This window comes from Miscanthus floridulus, chromosome 9 (assembly GCF_019320115.1).
Source record: "Miscanthus floridulus cultivar M001 chromosome 9, ASM1932011v1, whole genome shotgun sequence".
In the NCBI taxonomy this organism is placed as follows: domain Eukaryota; kingdom Viridiplantae; phylum Streptophyta; class Magnoliopsida; order Poales; family Poaceae; genus Miscanthus; species Miscanthus floridulus.
This window is the reverse complement of record NC_089588.1, coordinates 28,673,446-28,690,690: the sequence shown is the minus strand read 5'-3', so window position 1 is coordinate 28,690,690 and position 17,245 is coordinate 28,673,446. Positions and strand designations below refer to the sequence as shown.

At 46.7% G+C, this 17,245-nt stretch overlaps 1 protein-coding gene across 1 annotated transcript; it reads right to left on the bottom strand.

Annotated features, from left to right (window-relative positions):
• Positions 1-3,382: 3,382 nt before the first annotated feature.
• On the bottom strand, positions 3,383-4,699 carry LOC136479550 (multiple C2 domain and transmembrane region protein 6-like). The gene has a single exon (XM_066477382.1). It carries the CDS (start codon positions 4,697-4,699, stop codon positions 3,383-3,385), a length of 1,317 nt encoding a protein of 438 aa, XP_066333479.1.
• Positions 4,700-17,245: the final 12,546 nt, after the last annotated feature.

The following is a 17,245-nucleotide window of genomic DNA, read 5'->3' as shown; positions in this document are numbered from 1 at the left end:
AATAAGTATTGACCTTGGGCTTTATCCCAAACTGATCCTTCATAATTTCTGCTATCTTATCGGCCCAAAAAGCATCAGCCTCCTACTGACGAACTGGCTGAATTTCTACAGGAGGTACCTGCTGATATCCCTCCACATATCTTTGTGGCCCACGATCTCCAGCAATCGGCATATTTGCCGTTACTTGTGGTCCATTAACCTGCTGGAAAGGATTCATCGGCTGAGCTGCCGATGCTTGATTCTGGAAACCAGCTTGCATATGACCTTGTTGAATCCCTGCAACCTGCTGATTTTGCTGAACTGTATGTTGAACAGGTAACTATCCTGACCAACCATTATTAGAACTCATCGGTACAAAACTTACCGATGGCTGGTAATTTGCTGACATTGTTGGATAATTATAACCAGCTTGAGGCATGAACTGAACCCCAGTTTGACTCATAGCAGGGGCTTTCTGCTGCATCGGCAGTAAGCTTGCCGATGGACTTGAATTGGGTGTTTGAACCAAAGGCATCTGGAAACCTCCTGGAGTTGGTTGCACAGTAGTTGCTGTGGCATATTGAGGCACTTGAGCCATCGGCGAAAACAGCCGATGGTATAGGAGCTTTTCCTACTGCATCAAACACTTGAGGTAACCCAGGATTGAAAGCAGATGACTCCGGAGGCATACCATATCCCCACCAATTAGCAGGAATCTGGCTATTCTGAGACACAGGGCCTGACATAGCTGATGCCGATAGATCTGTATTAAGCTGAACTCGTCCTCCTGGTAGTACCGGATCTGATCGTATCGGTGTAGATTGAATATTAGGTAAGCCTGCCGATACTGGAGGAGAAGTAACTTCTGTACCCACAATGGCCGAGGGAGCCGATGGAGTATTGACAGATGCCGGCTCTGGTTGGTGATAGGCAGGCCCAACGTAATGCGGTGACGCTTGTCCTTCTTTGAGAGTTCGAACCACAGCATTATGAACAGTATTGGACAGCACATTGGAATGATTAATCAAAGCATGATTTACTGCAGAATTAACCATCTCTTGAAGTTTACCAGGATTGGAGTCAAAGGTAACCTACCGAGGCAACGGCAAATCTTGCTTCTGGATGACTTGTCCACTCTTGTTCAGGCTAAACGATCTCAGACAAAGCTGCCTGTATTCTTCTATAGCCTTTTCCATAGCCTGCCTCTGCTCTTCCTTAAGATCTTCTTCTGATACCGCGATAATGTTCCCTGAATCGATCTCGGGATTGAACATATTGATCGGATTGATTGGTCCCACCAGGCGTGCCAAAAGATGTGTTGATGCAAAAGTGGATCTGCAAACACAAAGGGCTAATACCCGAATCGATATCCAAAGCGTGCCAGTCGATTTGACCTGTTAATCGACAAGGATGAAGATACGAGCACTTTGGTCCTGACAACAGCGATACGCCCGGAAGTCACGGCCAAGAGGTACTCACGCGGAACTCGAGAATCGCCGAAGGTCGCACTGAAGCGATGCAACTCGCCGAATCAATGAGAACTCGTAAAAAGGGAAAAATATGCAAATTGACTGAAGTCGCCGAAAAGTAAGTAGATGCAAATAGGAGTAAAAATTGGTTTTGATATTGATTGATATATATTACATTGCCCCTCAATCTATATTTATACCCTGATCTAAAGAGACATAACCAAATACGACTAGGACACCAAGTCCATATCTAAGGAAACACGTGACTCTTACATGAATCATACTCTAACAAATATAGAAAAGGAAATCAACTCCTATCTATTTCCCTGTCCCGCCTCAATTACGATGGAATTCTCACCGACCTCCTTTCCATCGGCATACCTCCTGTTTCATCGGCAGTAGTTTTCAAGCCTTCCTTCATCGGCATCGACAATAACATCTCCAACCTTATCGGCAACGCCCGAGTCTAAATCAACCTTTCCATCGATCACCACCATTCATCGGCAACCATCTTTACAAGCTGATTTTCATCGGCTGTCAGCGTATACAGTAACTTTCCTCCTGCCGATTAGCCCACTCTGATCATTTTGACACGTGCAAAAAATGGTGTCAACAGGTTGTGTCGACCGAGTTGGAATAACGACGAGCATAGGGCGAGTCTTGCCATGTGGTGCTACCTGGGCACTTGGATGTGGAATACCTGTGGCGGGTAAATGGTAATTGGAGGTGTCCTTGGGTGTGAACCTCGGAGAGGTGGAGCCCGAGGTAGAGGTGCTGTGGTGGCACGTAAAATGGAAACCCTGATGGAGACATTCTGGCTTGGTCAATCCCTACGGACTTACTAGTACTCAGACTCACCGGGAATCCTTTACATCCCACTCGCCCTATATGGTGCGGGACGGTCGGACTACTTGGTAGAACAATGCCACTACTGCTAGGCGAACGTGTGCAAGCAAGTACGGGGCGCGCGGTTTCCCCCACACCCTTCCGAGACTTTAGGAGGCCTTGTGGACATGGCTCTTGACATCCGGAGGGCCCCGGCTCTGTCTACGACTCACAGTATCAGCTATCCCAGACTAGACTTGGGATGTACCAGGGCTGAGAGGTAGGGTGGCATCGTTCTAGGCTAGCAAGCGGCCGGAATCTGCCTAGACGGGGCACCGTCGAGGATGGCTATCTTGTGGGTATGTAAAACCTCTGCAGAGTGTTTGGTTGATCGATCGATACATATGCCGACCTATCGGCTATGGACCTTTCCTGGGTTTCACTTAAACTAGATAGGAGATGAGTCCTTCTTTCCTCCCTCCAGGGTTTGGGGTATTTTCCGGCCGTGAGCCAGGGGCTGCAGGCCGTTGAGACAAGTGTCGAGAGGGAGTCGGCCTGTCGACCTGAGTGTGTGAGATGAGATGTGGTGATGGTGGTGTGGTTATGGTTGGGATGGGATGGTGGATGGATATGGATGGATGTGGATGTGTGTGGCTGGGAATGTGTTAAAAACTGGATATTATTATTACATTACTACTGTTACTTGCTTCTCATGCGCTAAGGATGTAAACCACGGCCACATATTAGGATCGCCAGATCCTCTTGTTTTATCTTTTCCACTAAAGCTCATTGGTGCTGACTATGGCCTGCACACATCTAGCGGTGTGCAGATTTTCCTGCTTCTCAGAGATGCTGACGTTAGAAGGATTAGAAGGTCTCGTGCCTACGCTCAAGTTTGGTTCGGAGATGGAATCTACGCTGCACTACGCCAACTCTGATGATGCCCGTGAAGGAGGAGCCTCCACTCGATAGTCTTCCGCTAGATTAACTCTGTAATAGGTGTGTTCTCCAGTGATGTAATGTCTTGTATTCTTGTAATCTTACGATGTATGACTGTGACATCGACTGAAATATGATAATATGATAGAATCAGTTCTTGGTTTATCATATTATAATTCATTATGTGGATTTTCCCTTCGCGGAAAAATTGAGGATGTTTCACGACCCCTTCCAGGCGCGGCGACCATGACCTCGCCGCCTGTCCACTGGACCTTGGCGCCCTTGAGCCCGTACCACTGAGGCGCCAGAGGGCGGTTAGGAGGAGCCAAGCTTGGGACCTCGGCGATGCTCAGGGTAGCTTTGCCGACGATGCTGTCCCACAGGATGAGGTTCTTGTCCTTGACGATCACCTCCACGCTGTCCGCCTGGAGCTGATCCTTGGAGAAGGCGAACACCTGGTTCCACTCGGGTTCACGGTTCCTGACGAGATGACGTGTCACCGCCGAGTAGTTGCCCACCCGGACCTCCACGTACGGGTCGATGCCGAACGTGAGGTCGGTGCCGGAGAGGCCCCTGCCGCGCACTACGTTGACGTACAGGAACTCCAGCTTGTCAACCATGAGGTACTCCGCCGCCTTGGCGTCGTCGGCGGTGGCAGGCGCCGCAGCCTTCTTGGTGGCCTTTGGGGCTCCGGTGGGCGGTGGCATGGACGGCGGCGGCGGTGGCGGTGGCGGGAAGATCAGTGACCCTGTGCTGGACTGCGTGAGGATGGCGTTGAAGACATGCACCGGCGGCTCTTGCACTGTTTCTTTCCTCTTCTTTTTCTTCTTGATCACCATTGCAGGAGATGAGTGCGTGCTCGCGCCTCCGACGACTGTCTCTGGGCCGCTGGCCATGGAGGCGGTGTCGTTGAATGTTGTGGCATACGTGGTAGAGTAGGCATTGCCAGCGGCGGCGGCAGCGGTTGGAGTGGCCGACGCGCCGTACGGCGCCAGGTAGAGGCGGAGCGCAACCTCGCCGCGCGCCGGGGCGAAGAAGCTGGGCTTGTCGAGTGGGCAGCGTAGGAGCACGGCCTCCTGGGCGGACGGCGCGACGGCCGCGCCGAACAGGCGGACGCGGCCGAGGCAGCTCTTGCGGCCGGAGCTGCGCCGGTGGTAGACCCCGACGTCGATGGAACGGTCCGAGAGCCGGCCGGAGATCGCGTCGACTACGAACACGACGGTCTCGTTCCACGTCGGGTTGGCCTCGCCGGGCCTCACGCCGGTCGCGTGGCGCTGGCTGCCGAACGCGATCTGCACGAACGGGGTCACGCGGCCGCGCCTCGCCGGCAGGTCGAGCGCGCCGACGACCTCGACCACCAGCTTCATGCTGTAGCGCACAATACTCGAAGCGTTTGGTCTGATGTCGAATACTCGAATGTTACCTACTTCTGCATGGGTATATTTCACGGAAATGTTGAATGCTGCAGACTTGCAGAGTCTACGCATGGCTTCCGGGTCAATCCTACGTCATGCTGCGATTAGGGTTTATAGCCTGATTAGGTAGGGTGTCATTTTCTGGTGCAAATTGATCGTGCAATTGTAACCCATTGGCTAAACACATGTCTGCGATGGCGACACAAGCATAGTTGTAAACTTGTGTATCGCCCATGTTGGCTAGATTGGAAATGGCGATGATGACAGATAGGCGAATAGAAAGGAAGCTATAGCCAAGTACAAGCTGAACCAAGAAACCCAATTGATGAGAAAGAAACACTAAGGAGATTTAATCCGAATCTGGGGTTCACTTATGCAATGCTAAATCAAGTCTTGTGACCAGGTCACCACCACCCATTGGTCTACACTTTCCCGTGTGTGCAAGTGTGTGTTGTAAGCAATGCATGCATCATCTTGCGTTGTGACGTTGCTGACGGTACAATGCAACGATGATATTTGCCCAACTTTGTTTGACTCCGAATTCCTAAGCACAATCATTCGGCCCTTTTTGTATTAGTACGTAGTCTCTTGGTTACAAATTACAAGTCTTGTTCCAAAATATATGTAAACATAATGTATATCTATGTGCATAGAGAAAACTATGTACTCGAAAAAACAGAAAAACAAAATGACTTATAACTTGAAATACAGCCAGAGAGGGGTTAGTTACTACTAAACTTAAGCGTTTGCTGCACTGACTTGTCCATACATGCAAACATGATCTTCCACAGTCCCGCCGCCCCTCTACACACACAGTGAGACTCTATTCTTGTGTTTGGTTTTCAAGTTTTGGCCGACATGTCTCACATTCCAAATGACCTCACCCTAGCTCATCATTCAGGGGCAAACTGGAGATGCTGCCGCAAGCAATCATCAAGGGCTACAAAAGATTCCTGTGGGACACAACAGAAACATATAAACACATCGTTGACTTGAGATACACTCATATGCCCTGGTCTTACTAAAGAAACAGCATCTTTGCTTGCCACTATGGATTTCTTGCGTATATCCTACATGGACAGCCAATTTGGCGAGAGCGGCCTCATTGAGAACCCAAATTGGTTCTAAAAAAATCGGGCAAGATAACATTGACACATCATAAGAAATGGTTGGGAAGTAGTATATCCCTATTTTCTCTACACTGATGACTATGAACTTGACATCTGTTATGCACTACACTAGCACCTGACTATTTAAAAAAAATCCCAAAAAACGACCAACAATTAAATGAATGGCAATTGAAAGGATCAAGATGCCCAAGAGAAGGATGAATTGGACTAATTCTAAATTTCTTTGCAATAATTAAGTCATATTGTTAGCCCAATTAACCCCTTGTGCCTAAAAAGTGTTTCTAATTGTTCTACCGCACAAAAGACTTGCAACCTAAGTTCCAATCCTACTCTAGCATGGCAATTCTAAGAATGTAAAGACATGAATTGAATTGCACAAAGTAAATGCTCAAAGTAAATAGAGAGGAAGGAACGCGACGATGTTTTGCCGAGGTATCGGAGAGTCGCCACTCCCCACTAGTCCTCGTTGGAGCACCCACGCAAGGGTGTAGCTCCCCCTTGATCCGCGCAAGGATCAAGTGCTCTCTACGAGTTGATTCTTCAACACTCTGTCACGGTGAATCACCCACAACTGCTCACAACATGAGTTGGGTCACCCACAAGCTCCGCTCGGTGATCACCGAACTCTCAATCACCACCAAGCCGTCTAGGTGATGGCGATCACCAAGAGTAATAAGCACGAACTTTCACTTGACCTCGACAAGCCTAATGAGAAGATGAATGCACACTTTGCTACTCTTGATCTTCACTAATGAGGGCTCTCTTTGGGATTCTCAAATCTCAATCACCTCACTAGGACCTTGCTCTTCTTGGCACTCTCTAAGGTGTTTCTCAGCTGTTGGAATGAGCAAAAGTACTCCCACACACGAGTGGAGGTGGTATTTATAACACCGGCTGAAAAACAAACCGTTATGTGCCTCTGCGGGGTGACCGGACGCTCCGGTCATGTTGACCGGACGCTCCGGTCAGTATACCCCGAACTCCAGTGTTTGCAGTGTGACTGGACGCTGACAGTATCCAGTCAGCACTGACCGGACACATCCGGTCATGATTTCCCTCTCTGGAACCTTACTGGAGTCGACCGGACGCTGCCTCTCAGCGTCCGGTCACTTGACCTCTCAGCGTCCGGTCAAACCAGATGCAATCACCTTGGTCAAATGAACTGACTGAACCCTGAGCCAGCGTCCGGTCAGTATTTGACCCTCCATTCACTTCCAACTCTCGATCATATATGAATGAAGTTTGCTTCATTGGATCATAGGGCTGTTGTGGAGCTACCTAGTGCTAGTTTTAACAAGTGTGCACCACACCTAACTCACTAGACTCACCTAGGTCAAGCTACTCATTCATACCCCCCTTAATAGTACGGCCAAAGGAAAAAACAAAGTCCTAAACTACTCTAAGTGTCTCTCTAACTCCAATCGACACTTAGAACTAGTCCATCCTTAACCTTGTCGTCCGTCCTTTGAAAACCGAAACGATTTCCATCGTAGGGGCATGACCACCTTGATTGCCCAATCGATCTCCATTACCATGACCTAACTTAATTGCCTCTGCAAAACATACGTTAGTCATAGTAATCTTGTATTGTCATTAATCACCGAAACCCTACTAGGGGCTAGATGCTTTCAATCTCTCCCTTTTTGGTGATTAATGACAATACCACCTCGAGTATGTGAAAGAGTTGAGGTTTTTAACATGCTTGGATCATATAAGCTTTTGTCAATAAGAACAAAAGGTTAGGCGAGCTTATATGAACCAAGCCAACATGATGTACTCAAAAGATATGAATTAAGCATGAGTACAAGTAATAAAGCTCGTTTGCATCGGAGTAAAACGCAGAAGCAAAGGCAAATGAGCATTGCACAAGTGATATGACATATAAATAATTCAAAGTAGAGAGCACACATGTCATATATCATGATCACGTAGATATCACTATCACATATATATGGTTCAATGCATGAAAGAAAACACACGATGAAAGCATAATAGTGTATCACACATAAAAACTCCAAATGTAATATATAAGCTAATATAATAACTAAGCTCCCCCTAAATAGTCGCTCCCCCTAAGACTATCATACTTGAATCCTCTCCCCCTTTGGCGTCAAACACCAAAACCTATGGGTCGGTCGGCGGGGCTGCAGCGGATGAGCCGGGCGCTGAGGTACAAGGAGCAAGGTGGAACTAGGTGCCATCATCGTCTGATCCTGAGCTCTGGGCTGTCTGACCCTCTGAAGCTGGAAGTGAGGTTGAAGCAATCTGGGTCGGATCAGGAACTGAAGCTGCTATAGACGGAGCTGGTATGACTATAGTAGGCTCTAAAGAGGCGACTGAGGAAGGGAGCATCTTTGTAGTCCCGATAATAGGTACAACAGTAGAAGGACCTGGGACATGTAGATATGGAGGAGTGGGCATCCCTGTCAACTCACTGAATGAAGCACCAAGGCTCCTAGACACGGTGGTCTCTGGCACAAGCAGCGAAGACGTCCCAGCCGGTGTGAAGCCCGTTTGAAAAGGTGTGAACTGCAGGGCTAGTGCTGGCGAAGCAAAGTACTAGGACACCTGCTCTGTAGGAGAAGCAAACGACACTGGTGGTTGTCCCTAACTCTAAAGCCCACTGGGCTATAACGCTGGAGTCATCGAAGTAGTGGCTACCTGACCAAGCTGGGGCGAAGGTTGTGTCGGTGGAGCTCCAATGGTTGTCACTACATGATGCATAAATCCAAGGAGCTGCTGCTGCATGAGTATCTGTTGCTGATGCATGGCCTGCTGCTGCTGCTGTAGAGCCTGAGTCTGCTGCTGAATAGCTAGCTGCTGCTGCTGGATCACCTATTGCTGCTGCTGGAACTCATCCTGCTGAGTCTGGAACTGTGCAAACGTAGCAGCTGTCTCCTGAGCCTGGCGTGCCTGGTCCTGCCTCATCCGCTCAAGTATAGCAAGGAGAGCGGGGTCTGTCTGTGGGGCAGGTGGCGCTGAGCTGGAACTGCCGGCCTCATGATCATGTCGTTGTGGAGGCATCCGAGGAACGGGCTGGTAGTCATCATCAGAACTATCACTGGGTCGCTCACGACTACACCCTCCTGCTGAGCAAGCTCCTCCTCCTCAATAGATGCTATGCCCCTGATAATATCATCCTGCTGGGCTGCAGACTCTAGCACCTCAGGACGTCGATGCGGCTGACTGGGTGCTGTAGGTGTACTGTGCCTGATCATCTGTGTCATGTTATAGGCAGGAAACTCTGTGGTGGCACCACTGTACTCAGCAAGCATCTCTGGTGGCCTCACTGTGTCTGCCCTATGGATAAGCCATGTGATCTAGTGAGCATAAGGTAGCTGCCTGTGTCCTCTAAAGCCCTCAGCTATAGTGTCCTCCATCTCTGATAGAATCAGATCCCAAATATCAAAGACTGTCTACTGCATCAGAGAGTTGATCAGCCACAACTGTATATGTGCCAAGCCCTCTCTGTATCCCATCCTAGGAAGCAGTGTCCTCCTCATAACAGCCTCAAGTATGCGAGTAGTGGGATTTAGGTCACTGGGGTTCTTGCGTGATCCTTCGCCGAAAGGCTCGGTGAAGCAGTGGCGAACCAAGTCAGTAGGGGGCACATTACCACCATGAGGGCGTCTGGGGGGTGCTATCTGGCCATAGCACACCTCGTGAAGTCTGACTGGCTGCTCCTGAAGTCTTAGTATCTCCCTGACCCTCTGGCTTGTCGGGCGGTAGTCTCTTCCTCCGAATGCAAAGTGAATATATCTATGCTGCGGATCAATCCAGCGGGAAGCATAGAACTACCGAACCCAAGATGGAACATATAGTTCGGTCCATCCAATCAAACCTGATAGCCCCGACAGATATGTGTGGTAGGGGCGAATGTGCTCTCCAGCTGCTGCAACTATAGAGTCAATGTAGCACACCCTCTGAGATCTGAAAATAGCCCCACTGTTGAGATAGGCATTGTAGAAATCCTCCTACAGTGGAGTGTAGAAGCCCTCTGAAGCTTTCTCATCCCTCCTCGGTGGAAACCATACCTCAAACTCAACAAATCTCAGCTGCTAAACCTGTTTGGCCGTGGCGGCCCTCAAGTTAAGATGGGTCACTGGAGGAGGACCCTGTGGTCTGGGCGGTGGACGAGAACCCCTCCGCTGTGTGTCAGCCCTCGGTGTGACTGGGGCACAGGTACGACTAGAGCGACGAAGCTATGGCTGAGGTGCCTGCTCAGTCTTCTCGGCCTGCTAGCCCTCCTGAGTCTGCTCTGTCGGCTCTGCTGGTGGAGGCTGTTGTTGTGGCTCCTGTTGTGACTCCCCCTGAGGCTGAGGCTCCTCAATGGCAAGACGCCATCCTGCCATCATGACAGTCCCAGGTGGACCACCATGAAGATGCTCAATACGCTCAAGTCTGCCCTGCGTTTCTGGTGATAGATGATCTGCAATAACAACTCCACTACGTGCACCTCCTCTCTCGGCACGCTCTGCGGCCTCAGCGACTGCAGCTGCTCTGGCTATCTCTACATCAGGGTACTTGCGCTTCTTTGATGCAACCTTCTTCGTCGCCTTGCCTTTAGGATCTACAGGCAAGCGAGGTGGATGCCTCGGATCCTCATCTCCTGGACCACCACCGACATTCTTCGTGCGAGCCATCTGATGAATCTGAAGAGAATCAACTGCCGTTGACAAAGAAACAACTGCCTCTGTCGAACATCAACTGTCGCTGACACTTTTGAGGCTTGGCCTCGATCCTTACTCGCGAGCTAGGCCCCGAGTTAACTGACAACTGCCACACGATCTCAACGACACTGACTCGCTGCACGATGGAATAGATAGGATATAAAATAAATACAATGTATCTAATAGATGTGAAATCCTAAGAAGCAAGCAATTTAGATACGAAATTGAGTCGTGGGACTTGCTACCTAACGAACCGGCGATCCGATGAGATAAGACACAACGCGTGGGGAACCACCGAATCATGAGGCTAAGGTTGGCAGTAGTGGATCGGCGATCCGATACGGTGAATCGATGGCCCTAGATTGCAATGGGTGCTAGGGCACTTCAACGCTGGAAGCTCGTCGATGGTGGTGGCTCTACAGTGGGTCGCCGGTGCGGTGGTGCTTGGCAGGGCACGGGCAAGGAGGAGCTGCACCTGGCGCGGTGGTGCTCCAGTGTGGGACAGGCGACGCGCGGGTGAGCTATGGCGTTGCGCGGGCAACAGGGAGGCGACGACGGCGTGAGGGCAAGCGGCGGCGTGTGCACGGATTGCAGTGGTGCGCGCGTGAGCGACGGCGGCGCACGTGCAAGCGGCGACGTGCGCGTGGATTGCAGCGGTGCGTGCGCGAGCGGTGACAACGCGCGTGCAAGCGGCGGCAGTGTGCATGCTAGCGGCGGCGGCGCGTGGATCCAGCGACCTAGGACACAGCTGTCGCGGCAACGTGAAAAGCGTCGGTGGATGCGAGCTAGGTGGATTAGGGTAGGGTCGGCGGCGAGGATTTGGTTATAAGGTGCCCCCCACGAGTCAGATAAGGAAATGGAGAAAAGAAATCTGATGCCGCAAGTTTTTTACTGACCGGACGCTCCAGTGGTAGCGACCGGACGCTGGGTGGCAACGTCCGGTCGATTCCAAAGAGGTCCAAATCCTCTGGAATCATGACCGGACGCGTCCGGTGGACACTGACCAGACGCAGCCAGAGTCCGATCACCTAGCCTTGACGTCTTCATCATCGATCAGACGCTGAAGCTCCTTCTGATCGGATGTTGGAAAAACATTGTTTCAGCGTCCGGTCACTCCTTCGGCAGCAGGTTCACCTCCTGTGAACTGACCGGACGCAGGACACCAGAGTCCGGTGCAGCGTCTGGTCACTCCTTCTTCAGCAAATCTTCAAATTCCTTCGCGCTGTTTGTTCCCAATCAAGTCCCAACTCCAATAAGATCCAAATAAACACTAATTGGGACTAATGTGAGTGACCTCTCTCAAACCCTCAAGTTTTTCAAAATATTTTGCCTTAGGCTATAATTCTTTTTAAGAAATTAGGCAATAAGAGGACAATTTGAAAACAAACGACAAACAACAATCATGCATATGCAATGCAATATTTGAAAGTAAATCTAGTTGCTTGTCAAGTTTGATCCAAGGTTAAACTTCTTCACACACTTTTCGGCGGTTATCTTAACCATGTTAGACAAACCCTATATGCATTATAAAGCATTAAACATGTTGTATATTACAATGCAATGCAAGGGACAACACAAGCTCAATTTTTAGTGAAGTTGCTAAAATCAAGCACATTGAGTTCATTCCGTAATCTACAAAATGTTGCCTCATCTAGCGGTTTAGTGAAGATATCCGCCAATTAATCCCCGGTCCTTACACCTTCTAGTGATATATCATTTTTAGCAACATGGTCTCTAAGAAAGTGATGGCGGATATCTATATGCTTGGTGCGAGAGTGTTGAACCGGATTATTTGCAAGTTTTACCGCACTTTCATTGTCGCACAAAAGAGGCACTTTCTCTAGAACTACACCATAGTCTAGCAAAGTTTGTTTCATGTAAAGTATTTATGCACAAGAAGCACCCATGATAATGTATTCCGCTTCGACGGTGGACAAGGCCACACTATTTTGTTTCTTGAAGGACTAAGACATAAATGATCTACCAAGCAAATGGCACCCTCCGGATGTGCTTTTTCTATCAACTTTGCATCCGGCATAATCCGAATCGGAATAGCCAATTAATTTAAATCTAACTCCTTTGGGATACCAAAGGCCAATGTTTGGTGTGTGCTTAAGATACCTAAGGATTCTTTTTACGGCAATTAAATAAGTTTCCTTAGGATTAGCTTGAAACCTAGCACACATACACACACTAAACATGATATTGGGCCTAGATGCGGTCAAATATAACAAGCTACCAATCATAGAGCGGTAGAGAGTTTAATCAATAGGGGTTACCTCCCTCATCTAGGTCGAGATGTCCATTGGTTGGCATTGGAGTCTTGATTGGCTTACATTCATCCATCTTGAATCTCTTGAGAAGATCATTAGTATATTTCTCTTAAGAGATGAAAATCCCTTCTCTCATTTGCTTGACTTGAAAACCAAGAAAGAATATAAGCTCTCCAATCATTGACATCTCGAACTCCTTTGACATCAACTCATCAAATTCTTTGCATGAATCTTCATTTGATGATCCAAAGATAATATCATCAACATACACTTGACAAATGAAGATATGACCATCAAGCTTCTTGGTGAATAGTGTGGTGTCGACATTCCCAATGATGAAGCCCTTCTCAATGAGGAAGTCCTGAAGGCGCTCATACCAAGCTCTTGAGGCTTGCTTAAGCCCATATAGTGCCTTGGACAACCTATAAACATGATTAGGATATCTAGGGTCTTCAAACCCGGGAGGTTGATCAACATAGACTAGTTCATTAATAAAGCCATTTAAAATACACTTTTCACCTCCATTTGATAAAGTTTTATTTCATGATGTGATGCATATGCAAGGAAGATACGGATGGCTTCTAATCTTGCAACCGGTGCAAAGGTCTCTCCAAAATCCAAACCTTCAACATGAGAGAACCCCTTTGCAACTAGTCTTGCCTTGTTCCTCACAACAACACCTTGATCATCTTGCTTGTTTCGGAACACCCACTTTATTCCAATGACTCTTGCACCTTTTGGCCACTCTTTAAGAATCCAAACTTTATTGCGGGTGAAGTTGTTCAACTCTTCATGCATGGCATTTATCCAATCCGGATGTTGAAGAGCTTCTTCTACCTTAGTAGGCTCAAAGCAAGAGACAAAAGAGTGATAAGCAATAAATGAAGCAAGTTTTTGAGATCGAGTCATTACACCCTTTGATAGACTCCCTATGATGAGATCTTATGGATGATCTTAAAGTAGGGGTGTATTTCTTCTATTAACCACTTGAGGGGGAGGTTGTGGAGCATCAACATCTTATGCTTGTACCACCATTTGTTCATGAGATATGAATATCTTCATTTTCTACTCTCCCATCTTTTTCATCATCTTGTGGCACACTTGATGAAGATGGTGGATCAATCACGTGTACATCATCATCATCATCTTTAGGCTTGATGTCTCCAACCGAAATGTTCTTCATAGCCTCCCTCAATGGTTCATTACCTACATCATCAAGATTCTCATGTGCTCCTTGGAAGCCGTTAGATTCATCAAATTCCACATCATATGTTTCTTCAACCAAGCCGGTGGCATGATTAAATACTCTATATGCTTTGGACTTTGATGAGTAACCAACAAGAAAACCAATATCACAACGTCTTTGAAACTTCCCTAGGTATTGTCGCTTCTTGTAGATGTAGCATTTGCAACCAAACACCCTAAAGAAGGAGACGTCCGACTTCTTCTCATTGAGCAACTCATAAGGTGTCTTGCCAAGAAACTTTTGAATGAATAGGTGGTTGGATGCATAGCATGCGGTGTTGATTGCTTCCGCCCATAGAGCTTCGGGGGTGTTGTACTCATCAAGCATTGTTCTTGCAAGAGTGATCAATGTCCAGTTCTTCCTCTCAACTACACCATTTTGTTGAGGAGTATATGTTGCGGAGACTTCATGTTTGATTCCAACTTCATCACAATAAGTTTCTATGTTTGTGTTGTCAAACTCTTTCCCATTATCACTTCTTATCTTCTTGAGCTTCACTTCAAATTCATTTTGTGCTCTCTTGGCAAACTTCTTGAAGCAAGATGCAACTTTGAATTTGTCATGAAGGAAGAATACCCATGTATATCTTGAATAATCATCAACAATCACAAGATAATATAGATTTCCTCCCAAACTCTTGTATGTTGTTGGTCCAAATAAATCCATATAAAGGAGTTCTAGCACTCTTGCGGTTGACATAAAAGCTTTTGTTGGATGGGTATTTGCAACTTGCTTGCCAGCTTGACATGCACTACAAAGCTTGTCCTTCTCAAACTTCACATCCTTCAACCCTCTCACCAAATCATTCTTCATAAGCTTCTTGAGTGAGCTCATCCCAACATGAGCAAGTCTTCTATGCCATAGCCACTCAAGTATTGTTTTGGTGAATAGGCATGTCTTCAAGTTTGCATCTTCGAAGGTGAAGTCCACTAGATATAGGTTGTTGTATCTAAATTCTTTGAATATCACATGATCATCATCCTTCTTGAATACAAGAACCTCCTCGATAAACAAGCATTGGAAGCCAAGATCACACAATTGTCCAACGGATAGCAAGTTAAAACTCAATGAAGCAACATATAATACATTTGAGATGAAATGATCATTTGATATTGCCACTTTACCTAATCCTTTGACCTTGCCCTTTGAGTTATCTCCAAATGTGATTCTTTCTTGCACATCTACTTCTTCATCTAGTGAGATGAATATACGAGGATCACCGATCATATGTTGTGTGCAACCACTATCAATAACCCAATAACTTCTACCGGTCTTGTAGTTCACCTACACACAAGAGATCAAGCTTTAGGAACCCAAACTTGTTGAGTGCCCTTCACCTTCTCAACAAGTGACTTAGCAACCTAAATTTTCTTAGACCTATTCTTTTTTGGAGGACCTAAGAACATCACTTTCATTTTCCCACTAGAATCCTTTCTAAGCATGTAGTGAGCATTGAAGGTAAATGGTCTAGCATGCTTGGGCAAGGGTTGTGGTGGTGGAGTTTGGCACTCATGAACAAAGTGGCCTTCTTGTCCACACTCAAAGCATCTCTTTAGCTTTGGCTTTGGCTTTGATTATTGTTGTTGAGCTTGAGTCTTCTTCTCTTTGTTTGCCATGTACCCAATGCCACTTCTATCCATCTTCATGACGGTGTTCATTAGGAGCTCACTCTGAAGATATTTGCTTCTAGTGAATTTGCTTAATCCAATCTTAAGATGCTCTTTCTCCAACTTGAGCTTCTTGGTTTCTTTCTTGAGTGCATCATTATTCTTTTCTTCCTTGAGCTTCTTGTTCTCATCTTTGAGTTTCTCATTCTCAAGGATCAAACCATCATCATGAACAATAGTTTCTAGCACAATAGGCTTGGTGGTTTAGAGTTCTTCAAGATCCTTCTTGAGCTTTGCATTATCATTCTTGAGCTTGACATACTCATCATAGTCATTGCACTCAACCACTTGCTTGCCTTTGCCACTAGATCTTTGCTCAATGCATCAATAAGATCATCACATGATGTAGCTATATCAATCTTGACAACATCATTAGTGGCATCATGTGGCTCATTGGGTAAAAATTCTTGAGCAATAATAAGGGTATCATGATTAACCTTAAGAGTAGTGTATTCATCTTTTAGCTTGTTGTGGCTAGTGATGAGCTCTTTGTGCACCTACTCAAGTTTAACATGTTTATCTTTAAGCTCTTTTTTAGAAGATTTGAGCTCCTTGAGTTTGGATGACATAGCATCATTTGCTTCTCTAAGCTCAACACTAGCCTTTTTGGCTATCTCACATTTAGCTAAAAGAGAATCATTCTTAATCTTAAGCTTTTTATTTTTAGCTCTAGTCTTTATAATGATCTTAGTGTATTTCTTTAGTAATTTAGCAAGATCATCATAAGTAGGTGACTCATATTCATCATCGCTATCACTATCACTATTATCATTATGAGCATGATCATCACCACTACTATCATCATCATGTGATACCTTGCGTTCACCCTTAGCCATAAGGCATAGGTGTGTAGAGGATGATGGTGGTGGTGGCGGTGAAGACGATGAGTCAATAGCAATGGCGGCTACCTTCTCGTTGTCACTTTCATCATCGGATGATCCACTAGATGAATCAATATCTGTGAGCCAATCACCGACGATGTAAACCTTTCCACTCTTCTTCTTCTTATGGAAGTCCTTCTTGCCATCTCTTTTCTTGTATGGCTTATTCTTTTCTTCTTATCTTCATCTTCATTGCTTGAGTCATCTTTCTTGCCCTTGTTCTTATTCTTGAACTTGCCTTTCTTGGGCTTTGTGTATTGATGAGCTAGATGACCAAGTTCGTCACAATTGTAGCAATCCATCTCGAAGATTGGCTTTCTTCTTGAGCTTGTGAAGAACTTCTTCTTCTTACTATCGAACTTGATGCCACTCTTATTGAGCTTCTTTAGCATCTTGATAGGTTTTCTTCACCATGAGAGCAAGGCTTTCATCATCAACTTCATCATCACTTGAGCTCTCATACTCAAGCCTTGCTTTGCCCTTCTCTTGGCTAGCCTTGAATGCTAAATCTTTTTCTTTCTTCTTTATAGAGGATGAGCATCTTGAGGTGTGATGTACATATACATCTCATGAGCATTGATCTTCCTCAAGATTTATGTCGGTGTAGCGGTGGAAAGATCACCTCGGTGTAGCACGGTCATAATATGCCCATATTTGTCAATGGGGAGGACACTCAAGATCTTTCTTACAACATCGGATGGTTGCATTTGAGTGAGTCCAAGCCCATTGACTTCCTCTACAAGAACATTCA